The sequence below is a fragment of the Tauraco erythrolophus genome, chromosome 4 (assembly GCF_009769465.1).
Source record: "Tauraco erythrolophus isolate bTauEry1 chromosome 4, bTauEry1.pri, whole genome shotgun sequence".
NCBI lineage: Eukaryota > Metazoa > Chordata > Aves > Musophagiformes > Musophagidae > Tauraco > Tauraco erythrolophus.
In genome coordinates, this window is record NC_141468.1 from 46,298,661 (window position 1) to 46,324,078 (window position 25,418).

Sequence of the window (25,418 nt, forward strand, 5' to 3'; positions counted from 1 at the left end):
AACAAGGGAAGAAATGCAAAGATCTTTCACTGCTTTCACCCTGAAACTGTTCAGAGAGAAGGAGAAAAATAGGAAGGAGGCCTATGGAAAATAGTGCTGATTCCTGAGAAGGGGAATAACTGGATTAAGTGGGAACAGGTGACTTGTAGAGTGTGCTTAGTTTATGGTAAAACCACCCCGTTGGATTAGAAACAAGAGTAAGTGGGAACTAAATGGCTGGGTAGAGACATTGCCACTGAGCAAAGATTAGATTATCAGTGGAAAAAAGATCCAGGGGTCAGGAAAAGATTAATGGGGTCTTTGAAAGCATTTAGGGATGTGTGCTTCTGAGGGGCTCGGGATGAGGCCGTGCGAGGAAGGGTCAGAGATGGTCTAAGGAGGCAGAAATAGGCAGCAGGTACCAGCAGGACTGAATGAGAACTGCTGGGAATTGAATGTCCAAGGAGGGTCTTAGTGATCTGGGTGGCACACAGGAGTGGTTGAGAAGACTGAGGAGAGCCTGTTCTCTCCAGCAGCTGTGGCGTGTCGGTAAGCTTGTAGTGACTTGTTAGTAAAATATGAAGGAGTTCTTACACTCAGTGTCTGCGTGTAGCAATCCTGAGTGCCGCTCCCGACACGGGGAAATTCAGAGAGTGCTCAAGGTCCCAGGGGAAGTGGATTTGGGGTCTTTTGGTTATTGCAGCTGTCACCCTGAGAAACAGGGAACTTAATTAGACCTTGAAGCCCTCCCTTGCACAGAAAATAGTTATATATAGTGGCTTGGAAATAAGGGCTGAACCCTATCCATGCAGAGCTGAGGAGGAAAGGATGAGGAGGCTGGAGAAGGACGTGAGTGCCTGTGGTGTGCTGCACATGCTTGCAAGGCAATGAACAGGGAGGAGATACTGGAGGGGGCAAAGGGAGGACTACAAGGACCTCACAGTGCACAGAGTGCTCTGCTTACAAAGCAAAGCAACACACTCATACAGTGATCACATGGAAAGGGGTTTGAGCAGAAGGAGTTAACCAGTGTTCTGGCATTTCAGCCAAGTTCAGTGCTGCTAAGAACTCCTGGCATGACAACTTCTGATACGGAGGATTATTTTTTTGCTTTTCCTCTCTCTCAGCTGTAGCAGAGCTCTCCTGCGGTGGTTGGTGAGCATCTCCTCCTACTCTGTCTGTCAGTCTCTTCACACAGCACGGGAGTGCTCACCGTGCAGCGGGTCCCTGTTCCCCCAGACCCACTGGCCAGCCCAGCCCTGCTCCCCGTGGGTTACAGCTTCGGCCTCCCGTTGGGGTGGATTTCAGCTCACCAGCCAAGGCGAGAGCTCTCTCTGCCATTCCCAGGGTGTTAAATCATGCAGCTCCTTTTGCAGGCTTTCAGTACAAGATACTTAAAAGGCATCCTTGCCGCCTTCAGAGTAAGGGCATCCCTCGTGTCCAAATTAATCTGTGATTGCTGTTCTCTGCCGCGCTTCGTCTGTCATGCTGGAACTGGCTCAACTTACAGCAGAGGTGGAATTTCCTCGAGTCACTGCCGTTTGAGCCATTCCTGTCTGCTGTGGTCGGGGGAAAAAGGGGGGAAAACAGACCAACGCCGAGCGGTGCCTGGGCCAGAGCTGCCGGGCACGGCGGCAGCTCGCCCTGCGAAGGAGCGGGAGGAGCCCGGGAGGAGCCCGGGAGAAGCGAAGCCGTCTGGTGCCACCTCCCGGCCCAGCCGCCCGCCAGCGGCCCTGCCCCGGCTCGGGGCTCCTCCGCGGGCTGAAAACTGATCTCGCTGTCGTTGTTCCTAGGCAGGAACTGGTGAAGTAATATCAGCGCTTCAGTCCCCAAGTAGCATTTCTTCTGCCACCCCCTGCTAATTTCAAATAATTTGCTCCTTTTTTATGCAGGGGACTAAATAAGCGTAATAAAAGCCCATAGTGAAAGCTCTCACATTTAGAGCGCTGGCATGTTATACAAGGGGAGCTGAGGATGAGTTACTAGGCAATTTACTTAACACGATGCAGCACCTATAGCCACGGACTAAGTGGGAGGAAAGAACTTAGTGTCATTTGCTGCTTTTCCTACAGCTAAAAATAGAGGTGTGCTGATAACAGTTGGAGAATCGTGCCCATGTTATCACGAGTTGATGTTAAATGTGGATTTTTATTTTTAAACAAACTCACTTTTTCATTAAACCTTCTTTCTGGGCAGTGACTAGACCGCGTATCTACAGGTGTATTTTGTGTAAATTTTGTATAAATGTGTAATTTGTACCAGCTAATGTAATGAAGCCACGTTCTTTTCTTTGGAAGACTTGAGGTGCAGGTCCGGGTAACCACTCACAGAAAGCAGTAGCTTTATTTTAGCTGTAGTATAGCAGTTCCCTCAGAGATCAGGCCTGTCCTTTTTTGAGGTAGAGACATGCCATTAAAACAGGGGTATATAACACAGACACGAATGAGGGCAACAGGGCTATTTTCTCTTTTCTTTTGGGGAGAGATGGGGGGGCAGTGAGATCTGCAGCAGCTTCTCCCTGCACTGGTTTGCTAAAAGAGGAATTCAGCCCAGTGAGTCCCTGCTCAAAGGACTCTAGTGGAGCGGGTGAAGTGCAGGATGACGATACCAAGCAAATAAATAGGTTCTTCTCACCCCGCCCCCCCCTTTTTTTTTTCTCCAGCAAATAAAACAAAAGGAAAAGACCACACTGGAAGACAAATTGTGCTGTCTTGGCTAACTACTGCTAAGCTTTAATAGGTTTGCAAAACAGACGAGTAGAAACCAAGCAAGAAGGGTGAAATAATTAGAGTTGGAATGTGGGGCTTTTGTCCCTGCTGTAATTATCCCTGGGCCAGATCAGAAACATTAGACATCCAACAGGTGATGTTTTCAGACGAAAGAACTGAACAGTTCCTCCTTTCTCTAAAGGCTACATACTTTTCCTATCTAATCTGTAACACAAAATGGGGAGGTGCTGACACAAGCAAGAATAGCCGATGACTTCATCAGTGTGGCTGCAGCTCTCCCTTTAAAGTCTGAGCAATTCATTGTGGGTTTGGGAGTTGTTTGAGTTTCTTTTTTTTTTTTTTTAATTCTGTCTTCTATGCAGGAACCTGCAGTCATCTTTAGGACTGTTCTAGTCTTACTTTAAATCTATGCTGAGGCAGAGCACAATACTACTTGCTATTATTCTAACAAACCCTAACTGCTGCTATTGCAATCAAAACAAATGGAAAGCAAGTAACTCTAGTCACCAGCATTTTTTACCCTTGTTATTAGTGGCTTTGACCTAAGAACTCTAGGAAGCTGAAACACCATAGCTAAATGTTAACATTGTGTACATAACCATGAACAGCCAGAAATTCCAAAAGACAAGCAAATCGTTTCTTCTATTCCCCAACACACAGACTGGCTATTCCTACATGGGAAAAACCTGCAATTTCACAGCAGTGACCAGCGGAGCTGCAATAAAACTATTCTAAGACTTCAAGCAGGTGGGAAAGCGACCCTTTACAAAAATAGGCTCCACAAAAAATTCTGTAATGTTAGCATGGCTGTGGAGTTTTTTAAACTACATTATGTAGTGAATTTGTGTCCTGTTTTGCTGTGACAGCCCTCTGGATTGTAGCTGGAAATTAAATTTCATCTATAAAACATAGTAATCTCTGAGTTGCACAATTAAAGTGTCAAAATTATCTACTGCCCACACTGCATCATCTCAAGTTAGGGAAGCTGAAGCTACCATTAAAAGGGGAATCGTGACTTGAAGTGTGACAAAAAACGTGGCTGCCTACACCTTCCATGCTGGACAGGCTTGAGGACCCAGCTGCCAAGAGCCCTCGCCAGCCCTTGCCCCAAGCAGGGGCTGGGCACTCTCTGGGGAGGCCCAGCTGGAGCTCCCGGGACCTGTGGCAGCACCGCATTGCAGCGTGGCAGATTTGGCCACCTCCATTTCAGCTTCTGCCACAAGACCCAAAGCAACATGGTATGAGACAAATGGGCGTGTGTTTCTTTCCAGAGGAGCCGGTGTGCTGCACAGGGAGGGTAAGACCTCAAAATGCCGATAAAGGAACTGTAAAGTGCCAGCTGTCCAGAGTCAAACCATTTCCAGGATCATCCAGATCAACTAAGAGTCAGCGTTAATGATTATTTTCATCACAACTTCATCTCACAAGAAACTAATGCCTCCTCTGAGCAGCAGTACAAGCCAGCAGCAAGGCACAATTCATAGTATTGCTAACTTTGGGCAATTTTTCTCTGTTCAGGAGTTCAGACACGATGGGGCCCTGAAGTCTGAATTCAGACCAGTTTTGTCTGATGTGTCCCCTGCCTTTCTCCACGTGAACTGTTTGTTTTCTGACTTGGTGTTGCCTTTCCATGTCTGGCATCGTGGCATACTTCCTCCTCGCCACCTGCTTTTCTTTGTGTAGATCTCCTGTCTACCGTCATACGGATGTTTTTGGCATTATGTGGTACCCTCACTCTTGACTGTAAACCTCATGGTTACATCAGCTAGCAGGGGTAGGAGCCATCTCATATGGAGCCTGTTTCTGTATGATAAAGGTGAAAGAAATAATTACAATTTCTCCCTTGACGCATATCTCCTAAAGCAGGATTCTTCAGCTACCCCAAACCATGCTTTTTTCCTCTTCTATAAGATTGCGTGTAACTATGTAAATAGTTACTCTTTCTAGAAGCCATTAAGGCCAGGCGGGCCCTTACACAGCCACGCTGCCTCCACCCTCCCTGCACCCTGCTCCCCGGGCTGCCTTCCCACCTGCAGTCACTCCTCCTCCCCAGGTTATGGGTTCCTTCATGGCTGAGGCAGTTCTGGGCACGCCCTTTGCCTCTTGGCTCTCCAGCACCAGCTACTTTCATGCCTTCACGTGTATTTAACGTTAATTCTGGGACATAAAGATCCCTTTCCATACTGTGGCAAGTCCCCCGAAAATCTGAGTTGCTGTTTTGAATGACCACTGAAGCCATTAATCACTTCAGGAAGCTTGCCAGAAGTCAGCGGCCAGCAACAATCTATTCCTCGTACGCAAACTGTCTCCTAAATAATAAAACAGTCCTCCACGACCCGTTCTCTCTCTGCGGTAGCCGGATTTTCTGGGGACATGTTTGATCTGCAACACGACCAGTACAGTAAGACGGTGCCACAAGTTTGGCAATTGCTTTGTAAGATTCGGTTAGTATCACGTAAAAAATGCTTCTCAGATTCTGCGCACAGACAGGTTTATGTAAAATATATAAACATTTGTCCAAGTTGTTACAGATTGCATAAATATGGCATTTTTACTGTTGCATTTACAGATGTGCATGTACAATGATGTGCAAATAATCACAATTTGATTACAATCTTTGAAAGGTACTTGAACCTTGCATCCAAGTAACGCAATGAATGAAAAATGCCCACCGAAGAATTTAAATAGCAAACTTATAACATGGTTTAAATTCATAACAAATTTCAATGTCTTCTCAGTAAAACTTTCACACATTTAAAATAGTTTGTATTCATTTTATTTGTATATGTCAAAATACAATTTTTTTTTTTTTCCAAAATAGTGGGTTTTGCAACTAGTTTCATGCAGATACAAGGTCTGCTCAGTACTACCAATAAAATCAATATAGCACAGTAGCCATTCATTTTTTAGATATAAAGAATAAATAACCTAAATATAAAACACTAAAATATTAGAAACATGTATTTAATCATTCACAGGCACCCAAACTTTACCAAATATAATCCAGAATATGCCTAACTGTCTTGTAACAGAACTCAATACGTTGCAGCCATTCAATTCTTTATTTTATGTTAGCGTAAGACAATGGAAGTCCCTACGGTTCAGACCCACCTCTCATACAGATCAATTACAATAAGATATCTCAAACTATCTGTGTACCTTTAAAATCAAGAATCCTGAGCTTGGTAGTAAGAGCATAACCTTACATCTTCAAAAAACCAATCAACAGAGAGAGGACATCATGTCTTCCTTACCAAAACACATCCCACCCCCGCAGAACTAACCCCCACCCCCCGAGTAGGCAGTAGAACACAATGACCTTTTTAAATGAAGGGGTACAAATTCACATTTAATATAGTATACAATATAATCAATAATACAATAGCTACTACAAGCTTTACAATGTACAGTTTGTTTTAATGGCTGATCTGTTCAGTGGTTTTAGGCAATAAACTATGTGCCAATAGGATGTCGTATTTTGAATGGTTTAGTGAAAATATAAAAGCTGTTTCTAACAAAAGCGATCTTCACTTAAGTACTTTTTTTGTTTTTAAAGGCCACTGAAATGTATAAAATGGTCTGACGTGATGGTGTCGTCAAATCGGATGCCTTCTCACATGGCAGCAACAGTGCATGTAACATTAATGTGAGTGTAATGGGTTATGTTTTTCAGATGATTTAGTACATTACTTTGGCTAGCACAACAGTTTTGGACAGCACTCAGATAAATACAGGTATGTGAAATGTAGTGAAGCAGTTATATTTATGCAATTTTTTATTATGGTGAACACTATCAAATGAAAAAAAAAGGGAGAAAAGATAATAAAGTATTTTATATAGTTTAGACCTTTTTGCAAAGATAGGGCTCCATACAATGTACAATGTCTAAATTCTTTATACCATAAAAATTAATGAACTTTGTTAAACACACTACTCTGGAGTAGCCTAATTTGCATTAACAGACATTTGCAATAGGGAAATATATTCAAGCATGCCACGTGGTGGTCTGAAAAATCAAACCAGTACACATTTATATATACAGCATCACTCAGTACCTGCTCAAATGAATGTGACGATTACAGGATCTAACATCTTTCACTACAAACTTCTTTATTTTTTTTTAAAGTGACCAATAAAGGCAGAAAACAGGACTTTTAAAATATTTCTAGTTTCAACTGACTTTTAAAGCATTTTGTATAGGAAATAAATGCATATTGCACAAACAGTGAAAGCAAATGTTCCACCAAACATCTCTGTTCCAGGTGGTTGGACAATACAACTCTAGGTAGCTACACAAATATGTAATTTAAAAGGGTGTGTGGTCTCTGCGAATGGTAAAGCTGTGAAAACACTGTACAAGAAAATCTGGTACATGAATAATTAGAAGGGAAAAAAAAAAATCCAAACTTAAGATTTAAAGGAAAACTGAGTATAGCAAAAAACTGGGAATCGTGGCACAACAAAAACATTATTGAGTAACTGTCTTCTGTGAGAGCTGAAAGCTTTTGTTGATGTAAAAGTGTTTATGTACAACTAAGGCTTACTGGTTAAATATCTGAGGCGTATCTGGCCTTGAACACTTTCCTTATTATGCTGTAGCTGTAAACAAGATTTCTCAGTCATTTTATCTTCTCAGCAGCTGCATTTTAACAGAAACAATGATCTTGATACAAAAAAACACACAGGTAAGAGGGCGTTTGGCAGGATATCTGAAAATGACAGTCTCCAAGGGATCCTCCCACACTTCCAGTGACTGCCGTATTATGGTCCACTGGAGTTACTAGTGATGTGCAATACCGTTATTTGCTGCTGTAGTAAACCCTTTATTTGGAAAGTTTGCTTATAACTCTGATCAAGGCCCCATTTTCATCTTTTAGCCTCTGGTTGTCTGCCTTCAGGTCTGGTAGCATCTATGAAAAATGAAACACGATGGTTATTTGCTATTATAACCCAAGTAAAAGCAGCAAGACTAGACGAGCGCTGGGGATAAAAAATCTTTTTTCAGCTTAAGCATCTTGGCCTTTTCTCCCCCTTCATACGAGCAGTTCAGAAAAATCTCATCTTTTAGCATGATACAGTTAAGAGTTACAGATGAGGAGTTTTCATTTGCTTGGACTAGATGCACTAAAACTCAGTGATGCAGATAACAAGCCTCTAACAAAAGCATCTATAGTAGTGTGAGGAAAGTAATTAAATGCTTCCAATTTCAGTGCAAAACGAAAAAAAAAAGTTAATTACCAACAATTTGAAGAGGCTTGTCTATACTGCACTTGCAGAGTTTAAAAAAAACATGCTGTGGCTAAGCGTATCTACCGCTGTGCTCTTGGATGATTTCATCCTGATCAGATACAGTGTGATTCAGCTTGTTAGCTCATAGCATTAATCTTCCAGCCACTTCCAAACTCATGTTGAAGCACACATCCTATAATTTGAGATCATATCCCTGAATAGCATAGTTCACACAAGATCAGATCACTGAAAGAGATCACCGAAACACCAGGCTGCATACTCAGGCATACGAGTTAGGAGATGGCAAGTTAAGGTTGCCCCAGGAGATGGGTGACACAAGCACAAAAGCTGGAAGGCAGAAGCCAAGTGAGGTGAGAGTTGGACAGGATCGGACAGGAAAAGAGGACAAGTCAGCGCACAGAGGTTTGTACTGAGAGAATGTAACTCGTCAGAGAAACCAGAAGTAATCTCAGCAGTTCTCCGTATCAGCATTCGCACACTGATAACAAACCACCGATAACACTCATGGCTAAATTACGTGTATGGTTTCTAGCAGCAGGTTTACACAGGAGGTAATAGCCTATTCCTGCAGAGTGGTTATTCAGTAACCTCAGGTGCAAGTGCATACAAGAGGTCTAAGTCCAGCTGGTGACCTATGTAACAACGGCTACGTAATTTTTCATGATGAAATTTCCTTGCCACTAATTTTGTTTTCATTTTATTCAAGCAAAATGATACTTTCAACCCCATTATATTCAGCAAATTATAATGGAACAGAGAGAACATAGAAGTTTAAAAACAGAGGGGTAAGTAACTGTGCATTGCACTAGAGGCTTCAGTTACACAGCTCCTCTAAAGGACTCCTTCCCACACTCAGTTCACCAAAGAGCAGAACCCCTCAGAGGTTGAAACTTGATGGTGCACTGAAGATGACCGAGGTTATAGGATCTCTAGTTTATTTACCTGCCAATATTGAAGTATGTGAAATGAAGGCGACAGGAGATCGTAAGAAGACAAAAGGTGGTCTCCTCCACAGTTAGATAAGTAAAAATAATTCTGCTAACCTGGATTCCCACTCTGCTCCATGGTGGAGCTTAGGGCAAGCCACCTGAAGCGAGCTCTTCACAGAGTCAGAGGGAAGCTTCCCCTACAGTCGAGAGCTATGCTCTGAACAAAGTGCTGTAAAATGCTGATTACTTTCAAAAACCATATCAACGTGTTTGAAACTGGGCAACACCAGTGATCATTTGGCGATTTTCAGTATTATCTGTGCTAAGTTCCCTAAGCTGTGGAGAACAAGTACTGTTGTCTGAGATCCACGTGCGAGGGGTCACACCCAGATAACAGGCGCGTGTACCGTGCATTTGTGCATGCGCCTGGAACGTCAGGACAAACAACCGGGGTTGTTCTGTGATGTGTATCTGCAAACAATGAAACAACCGTTTGTTCAGGCAAAGCAACTAACACTTCTCCTTCTCCTTTTTGTTCTGTTACAGACTTCATACCAAAGATCCTGGGTGAAACCACAACAGCCTTCATCTAGCCCTGCACGAGGAAGCAAGGGAGTCTGATTTGGGTCTTTTTAACTGTGTATCTCAAAAAGTGTGGTCATGTACCCCTTCCAATGAAACCTCAAAGCAGCTCCAGGAATGTCATAGTCCTCTTTCAACCCATTGACTAGGGACCTGCAGCCAATAATGCTTAATTACATACAGGCAGACCCAGAGAGCGGATATTTTCTGCTAAACTATTTTAACAGAAAAGCCGCTGTTCAAATGTAGAGCTTTAATATAATCCAGTACCATTATATGTCTGCAAATCTATCTGTAGATAGATTTTAATCCTAATTAAACTAATAGGTAGAATCGGTATTAAGAAAGTATTTTCTCTTTTGTTGCAAGTCTGCTAAAGAATAGGGGAAGACCAGTAGGAGATAAAAGCAGTTTTGAGTAATAGGAGATTGATCAGGAAGGATAAGCTCAAGTAACCTAAAATACTTAACACTTCTCATCTATACTAATCCCCACATACTTTAAACCTAGCCAAAGACATTTACACAATTTTCTTAGAGCAGTGCACTCCTAAGGTACTCCAACTTCTAATGAGGTGACACCACACAACTTTAATGTGCAGAGACAGGGAAAAAAAAAAGGCTTTATAGCAAATTCAGTAAAATCACAGTTACGTACTGTACTTAACACATTCAATTCCAATTTGCTTCTTACTAAAATAGCAAAGTATCTTCCTGTGATGAGATTCTTGAATACGATTACAAATGCACCATTTTGCCTATCTGTATTATATGACTAGCTAGTAACTTTGCAGTGCTGTTGTTGAGAAAATAACTATTCAGTAATCACCTCACATATGTGGAGCCAACTCAGATCCGTACAGTAATAATAATGTCTGTGTTTGCTGGAGGATTTAACAGTTTTTACATACAAAACAACTTTGTAAATTAAGATGACAAAAAGCTCATGAACTGTTAACGTATCTGTTCAGATTAATTAAGCACAGTGCTATAGTTAAACTACTATCATAGCTTAACGTTTCCATTGCTGTGTTTCCATTGCTTTTCTTTTGCTAGCCAGGCTCCTCAAGCTCCGCAATGACCTGCCATTGAAAACTTCCCCTACAAAAAGGAACACTGAATAGATTTCTGTGAGTTAACACGCTGAACTGGCTTACCATGGTTAAAGGAATGTCAGTGCTAGCAAAAAAAGATGGTATGGACGTGTGGCTGTGGACAGCAGTCATTAGATTAGCTCAGCTGTGTTGAAAAACCACATTGTTAGCTGAAGCTGATGTAAGATGGGCTGCCCTAAAGGGACAGCTCTCCCTTTGCATGCAGTATGCTCCTGCTGCTTTCTACGTGTTAGTTTGGTGATTCAACAACAACGATGGGGTGAGATGGCTCAAGTAATATAACAAATAAAGGGATCTGTTTTCAGCCAGGTCAGTGAGCTGACTGGACTCACTCACTAAGGGTTAACACAACCGAACCGTTGAGGAATGCAGGGGCTGGACCAGGAACAACCTTTCTATCCACATCCTATTGTTAGACCAACTCCAGGAAGACACTAAGCTAAAGGATAAACCTTCTCTTTATTTCATGTGTCTTAGGGGAAAAACCTGAGATCGGACTCTGAGCAGAATGAAAATTTGTGCGCTCATTGCCTTATTTCTAAGTGGGAAGGGAGGGTAGGTGAGGGGAAGCAGTTTAGCAAGAGTTGCTATGCAAAAGGAAATTTTTTTTTTTTCACCTACAGATCTTAAAAGCTCACTGAAACCTCCACCCTATACAGCTGTTATATAAGAGGAAGAAGAAAGGCATATAGATTTGGTGTGGAAAGAAACCACATTTTGTTCCTCACACAAATGTTGAACCTTTGGTGGGTTTCTTAAACAGTCCTGCAATAACACTAAGGACAACAAACTGGCATTTTTTCCAAAGATGAAAAACAAAACCGTTCATACCTTTAACAGAAGGGGACTGAACCAGGTGACCTAGTAAGTATGAACCAATCTGACACACTACGCAGGTGGTTTTTGTGTCTGTGTTTGTATAGTCCTTGCATGATAGGATTCTGGTCCACGACTGGAATGCCTACATATATAGCAATATAAATCAATAACCCTAAACCTGGATATTTTAAGCTGTCTAGATAAAAGTAAGGATGGGCCAGAACCACATGGGATGTGAAAATATTAATTGACCTGAAACTCCGATACATTTTTGAAAGGAAAGACTTCGGCCCCCTCTAAACACTAAAACACAAAAATGTAAGAAATAAAGTTGCTAATGCAACTGTTCAGGAATGCCCAGGACTGAATCCACTTCTCAAACATTCTTCAGCTGAGATTAGATTTGTATCAATTCTAAGCACTTCAATTATATGGCAGTAAGAACGCTCAGTTCTTAATTTCAATTTATGAGAAAACTAGAGGCAGATCTATCTGTTTGAGCATTTACTCAAACATCAAAACAAGGGAGTGACTTCAGCGTATCCTAGTGCAAACCCAAATCCTTTCAATCATTGCCAAGGTTTTAACATGGCAAAGGTCTCCTGGGTCATTGCCAATTTATCTTCAAGTAGGCAAGGACAAGCTTCAGTGCTAGTACAGACAATACCACGCCACACCAACACACCTGCGACACCTGTAGTTGGTACACCGGACACCATGCTTTAGCCACACCGCCATCACCGAGCAGCTTACTAGTAAGTCAGTTTCTGACACACAATTGTTAATAGTAAAATTCTACTCAAGCACAAACTGAATGTCAACACCTGCCTGGCTACACAAAGGAGGAGGCAGAAATTAAAAGTCCACAGAGCGCAGTTGCCTACAGGACCCTGACAGCTTGGCAACCACTCGGGTCAAGGCCCTATTCTCAGTCACCAGTCGCTCATTTATGTGTCTCAAGGATTGAATCTGCTTTATTTGTTGCAGGTTCTGCAGGAATCAAAGAAATAGGAGTGAAAACAAGAAAAAAAACATACATACTATGTTTAAAAGAACCCGAGATGAGCAGAACTGAAAGAAAACTTAGAAGAGACAGTCCTGTTTAAAGTAGATAAGTCACTGTGAAAGGAAAGTATCAAGCAAGTGGCACATTCTTGCAGAGCAATCTAAGAACCAGCAGTGATTAGTCACAGCTTTCCAAAACAGTTCAGGATACATTAACAATGAGAGCTATTCCTGGAATTCTTTACTTAACACCCTAATTGCACAAACTAAATCTCCTATTCAAAAGTCTGTAAATAATGACACATTTAACATATACTTTTACACAGCAGTGTAAGAAATGATAGGAAGATTATTAAATCTTCAACTCAAAACTTTCACATATTGTTTATTGAAAGTAAGCTTTTGAAAAAAAGGCATCGTATTTGCATTCTCTGTTTTTACTGGAAGCCCAGCCTTCCCTAACGGGAATTTACAGGTTGATGATAGAAGCTCACATCCTGTCTTCCTCTCGTAGACACAACTATTTTCCGATGCCACAGTTTGCTTTCTATGTATTTCACTTCTAAAGACCCCTCAAGGAACCACATTGTGTCTTCCCTTACAGCAAACTGTCTTGGCCTGAATCCAAGGGAGCTGGAGGCATCGTGGTTCCCTTCTGCCTACATCTGCTGTCAGCTTCAATTATTTCAACAAAACTTTGTGCGTGTATTTTAACAAAAAGTATTTGGAAGTTAATGCCATTTTCAAGCACCAGAGGGAGCTCAAAAATGAGCTTGAAAGGAAGCTTTTTATTAATCAATGACAAGGATCAAGTGTCAAAACAGGGGTACTTCTTTAAAATTTTGGAGTGCAAAAATGTTTTCTATTTCATCGTGTTCCACTAGTTTTCTTGTCATACTTTAATTCTATCAGTTTGGTTGGCCCTGTCTGATATTATATCTAGGGACATAATACAAAATCAACCTGCCAAATTTCTCAACATTAATCATATCAGAGCACTTAACATTGATAAACTCAGAAATAAGAGAAGTCATACTATGACTGGTTAAAAAAAAAAAGCCAGAAATGTATTTAAAAAGTATTTTCCTTCTGGGATTCAGTTTACACATAGTTGAAAAAAATGGAAATCAGTGCGTGTAGTAAATGTTACTTATTTCTCAACGTCTGAACTCTATCTACTGTTTTTTAACTAAAACCTGATTATTATTCACTCTATACAAATGCAAGTTTTTCTTTTGATATTGGTAACGTGCTGTCTAATACATAATTGAAAGAGCACAAAATAAAGGTTGAAACAACATTTAATGCTTAAGTATCTATGGAATTATATGCTCCCATTATTTTTAAGTTAATAAAATAGAAGGTATCACAGCAAAATTATAGGCTGCAATTCCATCTTGATTAGATCAAGGTATGTTTCAGTCCAACCATCTCTGAATGTTTCTTGTTAGCCAGTATGTTACAGAAGCATAAGTGCCAGTGCCTTCTTAGAAGTCCTCCCCGTACGACTGCTTATGCCAGCGTTTTGCTACCAGCTACATGACATGAGTGATTTTGAAACGCAGCTATAACTGAGTTATTTTCTAATGAAATTAGAGACCAGTAACACTGCCAGACTACATGTTGCACTGACATGGTCATACACTTTGTCATTAAATAGTTTAACATGTAATAGTATACTTACTTTCAGTTCCTCTTCCATTTCAGATATCCTTCTTTCTAGAGCTCTTCTTTCCTAAATCAAAAGATGTGTGTTAACACTGAAAAATACCATTTTTTTAAAAAAATAAATGCTTGTAAATACTGTGGTAACAGTGAAATACTTCAAGTTTCAAAGATCATACAACCAAAAGCATAGTGTGGACAGGAAACTTGTGATGGCAGTGATATATAGAAATTTTATCAATATGGAATTTTAGTATCTGAGGAGGAAGAGATACAGAAATTTACATCACGTCCTACAAAATATACCCCTTCCTTTACACATATTTAGACAGGTTGTAAGTACCATTTGTTTGGATTTCTTTTTCATGAGCTAGGCTTCTGTAATAACTTAATATACAAGAAATGCAGAAAATGATCAGAAATGAACAAGAGTATTAAAAGAAACAAGCACTAAAGCATAAGCTTTCATAGACAAGCAAACGTAGCTGAAACATCTGTCTCAGCTCAGTGGGATCTCTCCACACTACAAACTGCAACGCAATGTAGATACACCCAGATTTACCAGCTGAGTACCAAAGAAATCTAGCTACGTAAGGCCATCAGCTTCCTGAGTAAATGTTTCCTGAATATTTTCTGCATTTCTAGTATAGCTTTATTTCTCTTTTTTTTTTTCTCTTTTTACCTGAGAAGCAGGAGGAATTATTCTTTGCAGAGAACTTTGGGTTATATTGATTACACTGATTACAACACCCAAGCTAGTTTATTGAAAGTTAGCTCTGGGTTTTCTATACTATGCTTCAGTCTGCAATGCAGACACACTACCATATTTCTAAATGACATTATTTTGTTGAAACCTGATTTTCAATACATCTGACAGATGAATAGCTAATGCAGTAGACTTCAGGGGTTTATAGTTTGATTGCTTGCTTTCCTGTGTCAGACAATGCAGTGTGTCTCATTTAAAAGCAGCTGCGGTTATCAGTACTCTACATTCAGATTTTTCCAAAGTGCGAAAGGCAAAAGCAACAGATTATTGCGAAGTGGACATAGGCATCTGCACACAACGGTGTTTGGCAAACAGCAAGCAGCATTGACTGAGGTGTGTAAAACTTTGGTTAGATCATACCGCCCAGTAGATACTGACTCTTGCCGGTCACCTTTCAGATATAAATCATTTGAATTTAGTTCAATCATTGTGCAGTTATATTCCAACATCTTCCCATTTTAGCAAACAACTTTAAAGGTTTATCAAAGTAATAAATTACTGCAGTTGTTAGTACTTAATGTACTTAAAACTCCTTTGAGTTAAGACTTTTCCTATAATGATACTGACTGATAGTAATGGGCATAGTAAGTACCAGCGAGTTAACTGCAGTAAGCAACTAACAAAAAACCCACGCCATCTTACATTACTTAGAATTGTATCAGTTACCTACTTAGCTTTGTGGAATAACATATATTATCAGTGTTCTTATATTAAGCAATATTTGATAATTCCTGCAATTACCAAAAGATGAATGATCAAATAAAATTTCAGACGGTTAGATATTGTTAGTCCTTTGATGTATCTGCTTAACTTGCATGTTGAGCTTGTCTAAGAACAACTATTAGCAATAAAAGCAAATTAAATAAAATCCTTATTTCATTAACTTCATATATTTCACATTATAAAAAAGAAACATTTAAAAGGACTGGCCTAGGTACAGGATTTTTTTGTAAAAACGCATTGTTCTGATTAGATGAAGCTATGCTTCTCTTTTCCTGAACTGCTTACTCTTTTAGGACCTGGCTTGAGGAATGCCAACAAAATAACACATTGCAGTTTCACAGAAAAGATTTGCCAGTATTATTTGGTTAGTCCCTGGACTCAAAGAAAGGGCTTGAAATTTATGCAGTCTAAAATTTTATTATATACTTCAACACTCTATAAGGTACGCCAAGGAACACTTGTAATCCTCAAAATGAAAAAAATATATGCTTGTCTCTCAGCTTATAAAATACAATAGCCCATTTGTATTTATCAAAGCAACTAGGAACCACAAGCTTGGTGCAGTGAGATTGAGGTATGGGGATATACGCAGTTGAAAAATTGACCCTAGATTTTAATAATAAAATTATTAAGAAGTAAAACCAGATGTATATACCTACATATATTTGTATATTCAGTAATACCAAAAAATATACCTCTCCACAACCCAAATTCCCAGATCATGAATTCTAAATTTGGGGAAACTGGTTAAAGGTACCTACAATTCTGATCCAGACTGAAACCTTGCAGTTTGAGTTTTATTATCACATCATACGAAATTCTGTGAAGAACTTTTAGCACATTTTTCAGAGTGGCAGGTCGTTAATGAAACCCTTATTTTTCCCTATGTATTGCTAGGGCCTTACATCTGTGATCTGATCCGTACCCCCATCCCCATGGAAACAGAACTGAATTTGGTAAGCTTATTTCTAGAGATCAGCTATTGATGACTAGCGGCTGAGAATCCTGCTTCAGTCACTTTTGAGGTGATAGTAACTCCAGATTTTAACAAGGGAAATACAATCACAAATAAATTCCCATTATAAATTCTTGTCTGAAAAGAAGTTTAAAATGATAAAATAGAAGGAACATCTCCTAACTCTTGTGTAAATCATGTTTTAGCCATATAGTATTATCACTAACTTTATTTTTTTACCTGCTAGCTTTAGTACTAATACATTTAGGAAGAGTAACGTTTCTGAAAGACATTTTGCAGTTGGACTAAATGATTGTTGTAGGTCCCTTCCAACTGAAATAGTTCTATTATATTCTATTTGCTGTTGGGCTAAATGTCTTAAAAAAAGAAAAGATGCAAGAGTTTCTAATGCATTACGGTCTGGACAAGTAGTCTGTGCAGAGGGTGGTAAACTGGCTAACAGGCTGCACCCAGAGGGTGGTGGTCAACAGCTCCTTTTCAAACTGGCAACCTGTCACAAGTGGGGGCCTCCAGGGATTGGTACCAGGTCCAACACTGTTTAGTATCTTCACAAGTCATTTGGATGATGGGATCAAGTGTACCCTGATGAAGTTTGCCAATGATACCAAACTGAGTGCGGAAGGGGACACTTTGGAACAGAGAGCCACCCTGCAGGAAGATCTGGATAGGCTGGAAGAGGGGGCTAACAATAACCTTACAAAGTTCAACAAAGACAAATGTAAGGTTTTGCACCTGGCAAATCATAATCCAGGAGTGCAGCACAGGCTGGGCTCTACCCAGCTGGTGAGCAGCTCTGTGGAACGGGACCTGCAGGTCCCGTGGACAACAACTTCAATATGAGTGAACAATGTGCTGCTGTGACGAAGGAAGCCAACAGGATGCTGGGTTGCATCAACAAGGGCATCATCAGTCATTATCCCACTCTACTCAGTGCTTGTCAGGCCACATCTGGAATACTGTGGTCAGTTTTGGTCCCCGCTATACAAAAAACATGTGGACAGGCTGGGGAAAGACCACACAGACGATCAAAGGTCTGTGAAGCCTGCCACATGAGGAAAGGTGGAGAGAACTGGGTTTGTTCAGCCTGGAGAAACGAAGGCTTAGGGGAGACCTTATCACCATGTTCCAGTACTTAAGAGTGGCTACAAAGAAGATAGAGACTCCATTTCTACAAGGAGTTACATGGAAATGACTAGGGTTAATGGGTACAAGTTACTCCTGGGGAGACTTGAATTTGACATAAGAGAAAAATTTTTCACAATGAGAACAATCAGCCATCAGAATAATTTCCCCAGGGAAGTGGCGGACTCCCCAACATTGGACACTTATAAGATTCAGCTGGACAGGATGATGGGCCATCTCGTCTAGATAGTGCTTTTGACAAGAAAGGTTGGACCAGATGATCCTTGAGGTCCCTTTCAACTTGGTATTCTATGATTCTAATATAGCCAATTGTTTTAATGCAATGGCCTATTCTGGGAAAAAGCAAACCAGTAATTTAAGAATGAAATTATGTCTAGCTATGTGGTATTGAATGCTCTGCAGTATGGAACCTATATAGTAATCAATGCAGCTAAATCTATGAAATAATTAAATGTCCACTCGTGTGGCTATGATAGCAAGCAAAAAACCAATTAAAGCTGCTGATGAAACTTTTCTACTGATAAAATCACTGTCTACAGCAGGATGCCAAAAAGCAAGGAGAAATAGGTGCTAAAAGGCTGCTGCAATTATAGAATCACAGAATCATAGAATGGTTAGGATTGGAATGGACCTCAAAGATCATCTAGTTCCAACTCCCCTGCCATGGGCAGGGAAATCCTCCACTACACCAGGTTGCCCAAAGCCTCATCCAACCTGGCCTTGAACACCTCCAGGGATGGGGCATCCACGATTTCTCTGGGCAAGCTGTTCCAGTACCTCACCACCCTCAATGTAAAGAATTTCTTTCTTATATCTAACCTAAATCTGCCCTCCTTCAGTTTAAATCCATTGCCCCTTGTCCTATCACTACACGCCCTTGTAAAAAGTCCCTCTCCAGCTTTCCTGCAGGCCCCCTTTAGGTACTGGAAAGCTGCTATAAGATCACCCCGGAGCCTTCTCTTCTCCAGGCTGAACAGCCCCAACTCTCTCAGCCTGTCTTCATAGCAGAGGTGCTCCAGCCCTCTGATCATCTTCGTGGCCCTCCTCTGGACTCGTTCCAGTAGCTCCATGTCCTTCTTGTGTTGGGGACTCCAGAGCTGAACACAGTATTCCAGGTGAGGTCTCACGAGAGCAGAGTAGAGGGGCAGAATCACTTCCCTCAACCTGCTGGCCACGCTCCTTTTGATGCAGCCCAGGATACGGTTGGCTTTCTGGGCTGCCAGTGCACATTGCCGGCTCATGTTGAGCTTCTCATCCACCAGCACTCCCAAGTCCTTTTCCTCAGGGCGGCTCTCAATCCATTCTCTGCCCAGCCTGTACTTGTGCATGGGATTGCCCCAACCCACGGCAGATACTCTCTCCATTATCTGGAGAGATTATTAAGATAAAGATAATGGAAGTTCAGGAAGTGCCTGAGAGCATTTCTACATGTCCATGTGCTCCTATAAAATCTACCAAGTGTTTGTTTATACAGTAGACAAGTTTGTAGAACTAAAAATTGTTTTCTAAACCTCAAATACTAGAAAGTAAACTTAAAAGGCTAGAGAATGTGAAGTTTACCAGGGATAAATAAATGTATACCATATCACTTATTAATGTCAAAGTCCATTTAGTTTTCTTCCTATTTAAGTGTCTAATGTGTCACTCCAGGATCAGGGGAGGAGAAAGTAACATGTGGCCAAGGTCATGAAGGAAGCCGGGACAACAAAACCAACATAATTTGCTTTACATTGCTGTGGTACTAAACATTTATAGGGATGGATTTTGAACTAGCATGAAACTACAGCCTAAAATTATCATGTGTCCAACTTCTGAAATAATTCTTGCAGTTGATGTCACATATGGATTTATTACATAACTCCTTTCCCATTCAATTTAGGGTTGTCTCTGACTCTGATGCCCCTCTTCCCACACTGCTTACTCATTCTTTCACCCCCTGCCCCAGTATCATATTGCCTCTGGAAAAAGTTACAGTACAAGGAAATAGACAGATTATGACTAATTTTATATCATTAGCAGGTTTAAGGTCTCTACTCTGTGATGTAGAAACAGCTATTTCATTACCAACAATAATTGGTAAAACAACACGTGTGCCTCTAGAAAGTTCTGAGGAAATTGAAGTCTCTGAATGTTGGCAACGAATTAGAAGATGAGATGCTCTGAATCTGTTTAACCCTCTGGAGTGCCAACATTGTTTTGGACGAGATGGAACAAGTGGCAGATCCCTGGAGGGCAGTGGGGTTTAGAACCTGGTTATCATGAACCAACAGGCAACCTGAAGGTAATTTTTAAGAGTCATTCCATCTCACAGTATCTCACACTCATTGCCACTTTGAAACCTAAACTCCCCATATCTTCTAAAAAATGCAAGTTATAAGAAAGGCTTCTGTTCCCACTAAAACATATCCAAGCCAGGGGTTGCAAAACAAACTAAAACAAAGTCTGAATTGGAGTACTTAAGAGATCTTTGGCAGAAACTCACCCTTTTCTCCATTTCCAAGAGTGATCTGTCAGCAAATCTTTCCTGTCTCTGAAACACAAAATTAATAAAGACATTGGTACTTGTTCTTAAACAATATAAAACTGAGGAAAACCAATTCAATTGGACATATTAGTATTCTGTCTGAAGTATGTCTTCAAAAGCATTTTAAAGCGTGTTCAGGGAAGCAATGCTGAAATAAAGAATAAAGAAGAATGAAGTGGATTTATCACGCACTTCCTCTGTGGCCATCCCCAAGTAATTTAATCACTACATAGCCTTTGGCAAATAGGAGTAATATAGTATTTCTATCTAAAAGCATTTCAAACCAAACATCTTTTTAATGTACTTCACTGATACTTACGGGGTGCACATGGAAGACACTTAAGTACCTAAACAGGTAAATTGTGGCAAATGTGATCCAAGAACAGGAAACACTCTACAGCTGTTTAAGAGAAATTTAACTTTTGTGTACATGTTTGGTATCACCGTGTGCAGCACTGTTATCTGACAGCAGTTATCTGTAAGGGGAGTGCACTATTTGCTCTTCAGTTCTAAGATAAAGCTATCTAGCCAGCCAGGAAGAACTGGCAGGTTATGCCAATCTGCCAGCAGCTTTACGAATTAATGAATCAACCCCGACCGACAGTTTGAATATAAGCTTAACAGTGTAGAAAGTGTTTACCCTGACCCTGCAAAGAGGTTCCAGATACATGCTGGCAAGAACCACTACTACTTAAATGGGAAGGAGGCAGTATCTCACATTTTATTCACAGCTGACGACCAGGAAAACGTGCTCTTTTCTCTTTAGAAATAGCGAGGTACTCTTCTTCACTCCCATGTTTGGATAAGAAACAAGGCTGATGGCTAGTAAAGAGCAGCCCACAGCCTGCAGTGCTCCTAGCTTGCTAGCTACTTTGTCAGCAAAGTATATGCTTTTTGTTTTATACAAACCTGAGTAGTCTTCTCCAACTGTAGCTTAAGATCTGTAAGTTCCATGTTGGTATCATGCAACTGTGCTTTCAGTTTTTCATTTTCAGCTAGAATCTGTTCATAAAGCTAAGAGAAAATATTCATTTAAAAAAATACTTAATAATAATTCAGTGAGATTAGCTGAAAAATTTAAAAACCATGATTGAACTGCCCGTAAAACAAACAAATACATTAATAGTCTAAGAAGTAAAAATCAGTTACAGATTTTAAAGATGTTTAGAATTAGCAAGCACTTCAAAGAACTGTTACCAAATACTTCTAGAAACAAGCAGCTTTGCATAGGGAGCACATAACTTACCCTACACACATAAAAAAAATACTCGCCACTTTTTTACTTCACATTTCACAGATTAGACACCACAGTAACCTTTACGACAAACTCTTCCTCTATTTTAATTGAAGATCTAAACAAATTTTTACATTATATATACGTAAGCTAGCAAACACATAACATAAAAGGCTTCACATATGTATAAAGCAGATATCAACTAAAAAAATATGATAGTATTTGTCATTAAAAAATGAGATCTTGGCTCCTCTGGATTCCTCCCTTGCCTTGAAGAGAAAAGTGCAAAAGCCAGAAGCTGTTTTGCAATGGGCATTTTCCCCCACTGTAGTGGTTGCTCTGCTCCTCCATTCAGCTGAGTTGCTTTAAGCAGCATTTGTGACGCAACGTGAAATTATCTCCAGACAATTTATGAAAAACAGTAATAAAGTTCTATTTTCTCATCAAAATTATTGGATCAGATACCTTCTTAAAATCAGTGCTATCTTCTTTTTCTAGTCTACTGCAGTACGGTTTTCTATCTTCAAGGTAACTCTGTGACCCCGACCGCCCCTGCGCTGAATCGTAACGATCACCTGAAGACACGCTGAGGGATCCCGTATCGTATCTGTGAAAGAAAAGTTCTCATTTGTCTTTGTCTTTGCATTCAAACTGAGACCACTCACCGTATCAGATGTTGTGATTTTGCTGTTACCCAGCTGAAAACAACCAAATGCAATTATGTATTTTAGTTAAGCCAGTCGTCTAATTTGGTGAAAATTTAATTTTTACCTTCTCTCAGTACTTCAAGATTCTGTGTGAAAATGTTTTCAAATTTCTGTGTGTCAAGTAAGTGCCTGCCTTGTATGCAGAGAAATATTTTAAATGAAATAAAAATATTTAATTCAAGCAAATATTTACATGCCTTAAAGGACGTCATATTAGCCTAGATACTTTAATTCTTATTTATTTATCTATTTATTTAAGTGCATTACTTTAGTCAAAGGGTTTTAAACAGTAATCTCTGAAATATCAGTCTAAATGAATTATCCAAGTTTTCACACTGAAAATATTGTAAGGAACGGTATTGTATCCACTGCGTTTGTATAAAGTGCCTAGCCTGCCTTCAGTGCACTACAAATACAGAGTCCAATTTAATTTCCCAGAATGGAGTATTCCACCCACACATGGAAAAAAAATCCAGTACTGTGGCTTTACAATCATACTGCATACAAATGTTAAATGTCATTAACACCTTTTAATGCTTACCCAGCTGACTACTGAGGTTAAGCTGAATTTGTACATAAAGAAATTAAAATCAGAATATGTGAACAAAAAGTGTAACAACTTTAAATCCATTTGTTTAAATTGCACATACCTTGAAAGGCTATCACTCTGAGGTGGGGAGGGATAAAAAGAGAGAAAAATAATAGATCAAGTCAATAATTTCATTAAATAAAATACATAACAATCTGTGAACAAGTAGAGCTAAACAGTTACATTAAACGCACACGCTATCCAACAGTATGCATCATCTGAACATTGTCAAACTTCAATTTTGTTATGTCTGGAACGGAAAAGAAGTATGTGCTAGAATGTGCTTGCCAAAAATATGATTTACAAGGACATTAGCAATACACTTTAAAAGTCTGGACTGTCCTAAACATTGGAGTCATTTCAGCAGTTGGTGCATTCTGTGAGTTGTCTGCCTGCTATCAAAGGCATCAGAACTGTGTTCCCTGAATTCCCTATTCCTTCTTCCTCTTTTTTAACATTAGCAATAATGTTTTGAAAGGTCAACATAATAATGACTTCAGCTCAAAATAATAATGTAAAATAAGCTACAAGATCACCGTTTCAACATAAGGAAGTACTTATTAGACTTAATTTAAATGACATTATTTCATTTTTTATGTTACTTTCATTCATTCATTCATTCCAGGTGAATCCACAGGCATCAAGTTCACTCAACTTACTTGACAAGCAAAATTTAATTAGAAGTGATGACTTAAGAGCAAGGGAGTGCCCTCTAAGCATTACATCAGTCATACAATCCTTCTTCCCCTCTGGGTGGTCAATACAGGTTCATCATTTATTCAAATTATAATAACAATCCTGAGTGAAGACATTTCAGTCAAGAAACTCATCACCTGGACATCCTCCAATGTTGTTCACCTAGCAGTGGCTGAAGCCTTCCCCATAGGTGGGTCTTTTGGGAGGTGGTGTGGTTTGTTTGGTTTCCTTTTTGAGAAGGAAACTGTATTTCTCCAACTCGTACAGAGGAAAATAGCCACATTCTCCACAATATACTCACCTTGAACTGCAGTTACTATACAAAGCATATCAAAAGTACATGCTGTAGCCTAACCACTCCCAATAAAACAGTTATTTTCTGTTAAAAGCACGAATAATGCTGTGAACTTGAGAGATTTTGTAGAAAATGTCACAGTTAGGTGGCACACACCTATACATAGATAGTTTTTAAGCTCCTGGCCACAAAAGATTAACTTACAAAAGAAGATTAACTTATCTTGCACTATTGTATGTTTACGTAAAATCAGTGTGAGATTACAGAATTCCACTATGTAATCAACGACCTACAAAAATCCCTTTTCCACTGCTTCCTTCTCACCTCAACAAAACAGAGGAAGCTTTGTCTGTAAAGACTTTAGGTTTTCTCTTTTTACCTTGCAGGAATGCTGTATACAGAAAAATGCTAAGCCGGTCCTTTTAACCTTTACCTAGAACGCAGGACAGCCACTACAAGGAAGTAAACCATTCCTACATTATTTCTTAACAAACACACTTTCTAAAGGCTGTTTTTCTTTGCTTCTAGTGGACTCCCCATGGTGCCGTGGGAATGTGAAAACTTTCCAGATCTCCATTCCCCCGCTGCACTATAGCTTCCCGAACGGAAAAGCAAGTTTTTAAGTCACACACAGACCATCTTAGAAACTTTTTTCCAGCTACACAGGGGGATAACTAATGAACTAGTGAGGTAAGAGAGCACTAATTACTAGAGGCAGGAAAACACAGATACAGCCTGTTCCCATTCTCCTGGCTGAGGCTGGGAATGCAAGAAGCCGGACAATAACATTTAGAAAACTGTACATGGGCAGTTTCTGTTCCCTGAGAGTGGTGAAGCCCTGCTCCTGCTGCTCAAGCACCATCCAGCCTCCACACCTCACGGAAAGAGCAGCACGTTTCTCAAGCACATGCCTGTTCTTGTTCCACTCACTTTTCACAAAACACGTTTGTTTTTTTTTTTTTTTAGCACATTCTTAGCTGTTTTCTTTCTTTATTTTCCTGTTCAACTGCTGTCAGTTCAGCTCAGCCACAATTTTTGACATTTGACAAAAAAAAAAGGTGTAAGTCTACAAACTTTGCATAAAGCTTGAGGAGAAATGATGCCAACACAGATATCCCCGTGCATTCAAACCACACGAGATGGATGTTTGTTGTACAGTCACAGAACTGAGCAGCCACAGTTATACTGGCTACACAAGCAGTAACGAAAAATTAAGACATACATATCTTTATCTACACAACCTGAAATATAACTTATTTCTAACCCTATGGTTATGTATGGTATATGGTCTATACAGATCACAGGATGCCCCAAGAAACTGTGTATTTGAAAATGTACACTAAGTTTCTATACAGGCACATTTACATTTTAGTGAGGTGAGGACAGTTACTGGTAATGGAAATAAAATGTCCATGTCAGGTGGAACTTTCTGTACTGTTATAAATCAGTGTTTCTGTAAAATTGCCACAGCACTGAAATGGAATTTGAGTACAGCATTTAATCAACACTGTTAATGCCAGTTTCTCATGTTTTTTCTCATAGAATTAGAAGACCTAATGACATTTATTTTTCTAATATTGCTAGCTTTCACCTTTCAGAAGTCACATACCTCATATACAAATTTCAGTTCATTTAATTATAACCTAACCACGGTTGTAGTACTTATTCTTTTTTTTTTTTTTAAAACATCAAA

At 39.9% G+C, this 25,418-nt stretch overlaps 1 protein-coding gene across 5 annotated transcripts in view; it reads right to left on the minus strand.

Moving 5' to 3' along the window:
* Positions 1-5,229: 5,229 nt before the first annotated feature.
* The window catches only part of PPP1R12A (protein phosphatase 1 regulatory subunit 12A), a 128,538-nt gene continuing 108,349 nt past the window's right edge, over positions 5,230-25,418 (minus strand). For 4 of the 5 annotated variants that reach the window (XM_086610898.1, XM_086610897.1, XM_086610895.1 and 1 more), the window contains 6 exons: positions 22,796-22,812; positions 21,904-22,045; positions 21,114-21,218; positions 20,163-20,210; positions 14,092-14,142; positions 5,230-7,618 (listed from right to left, as the gene is read on the minus strand). In XM_086610898.1, the coding sequence (XP_086467024.1) occupies positions 7,532-7,618; positions 14,092-14,142; positions 20,163-20,210; positions 21,114-21,218; positions 21,904-22,045; positions 22,796-22,812 (450 nt within the window). In that variant the 3' untranslated portion in view covers positions 5,230-7,531. The remainder of the gene's footprint in view (positions 7,619-14,091; positions 14,143-20,162; positions 20,211-21,113; positions 21,219-21,903; positions 22,046-22,795; positions 22,813-25,418) is intronic. The other variant, XM_086610896.1, reaches the window with a different exon arrangement.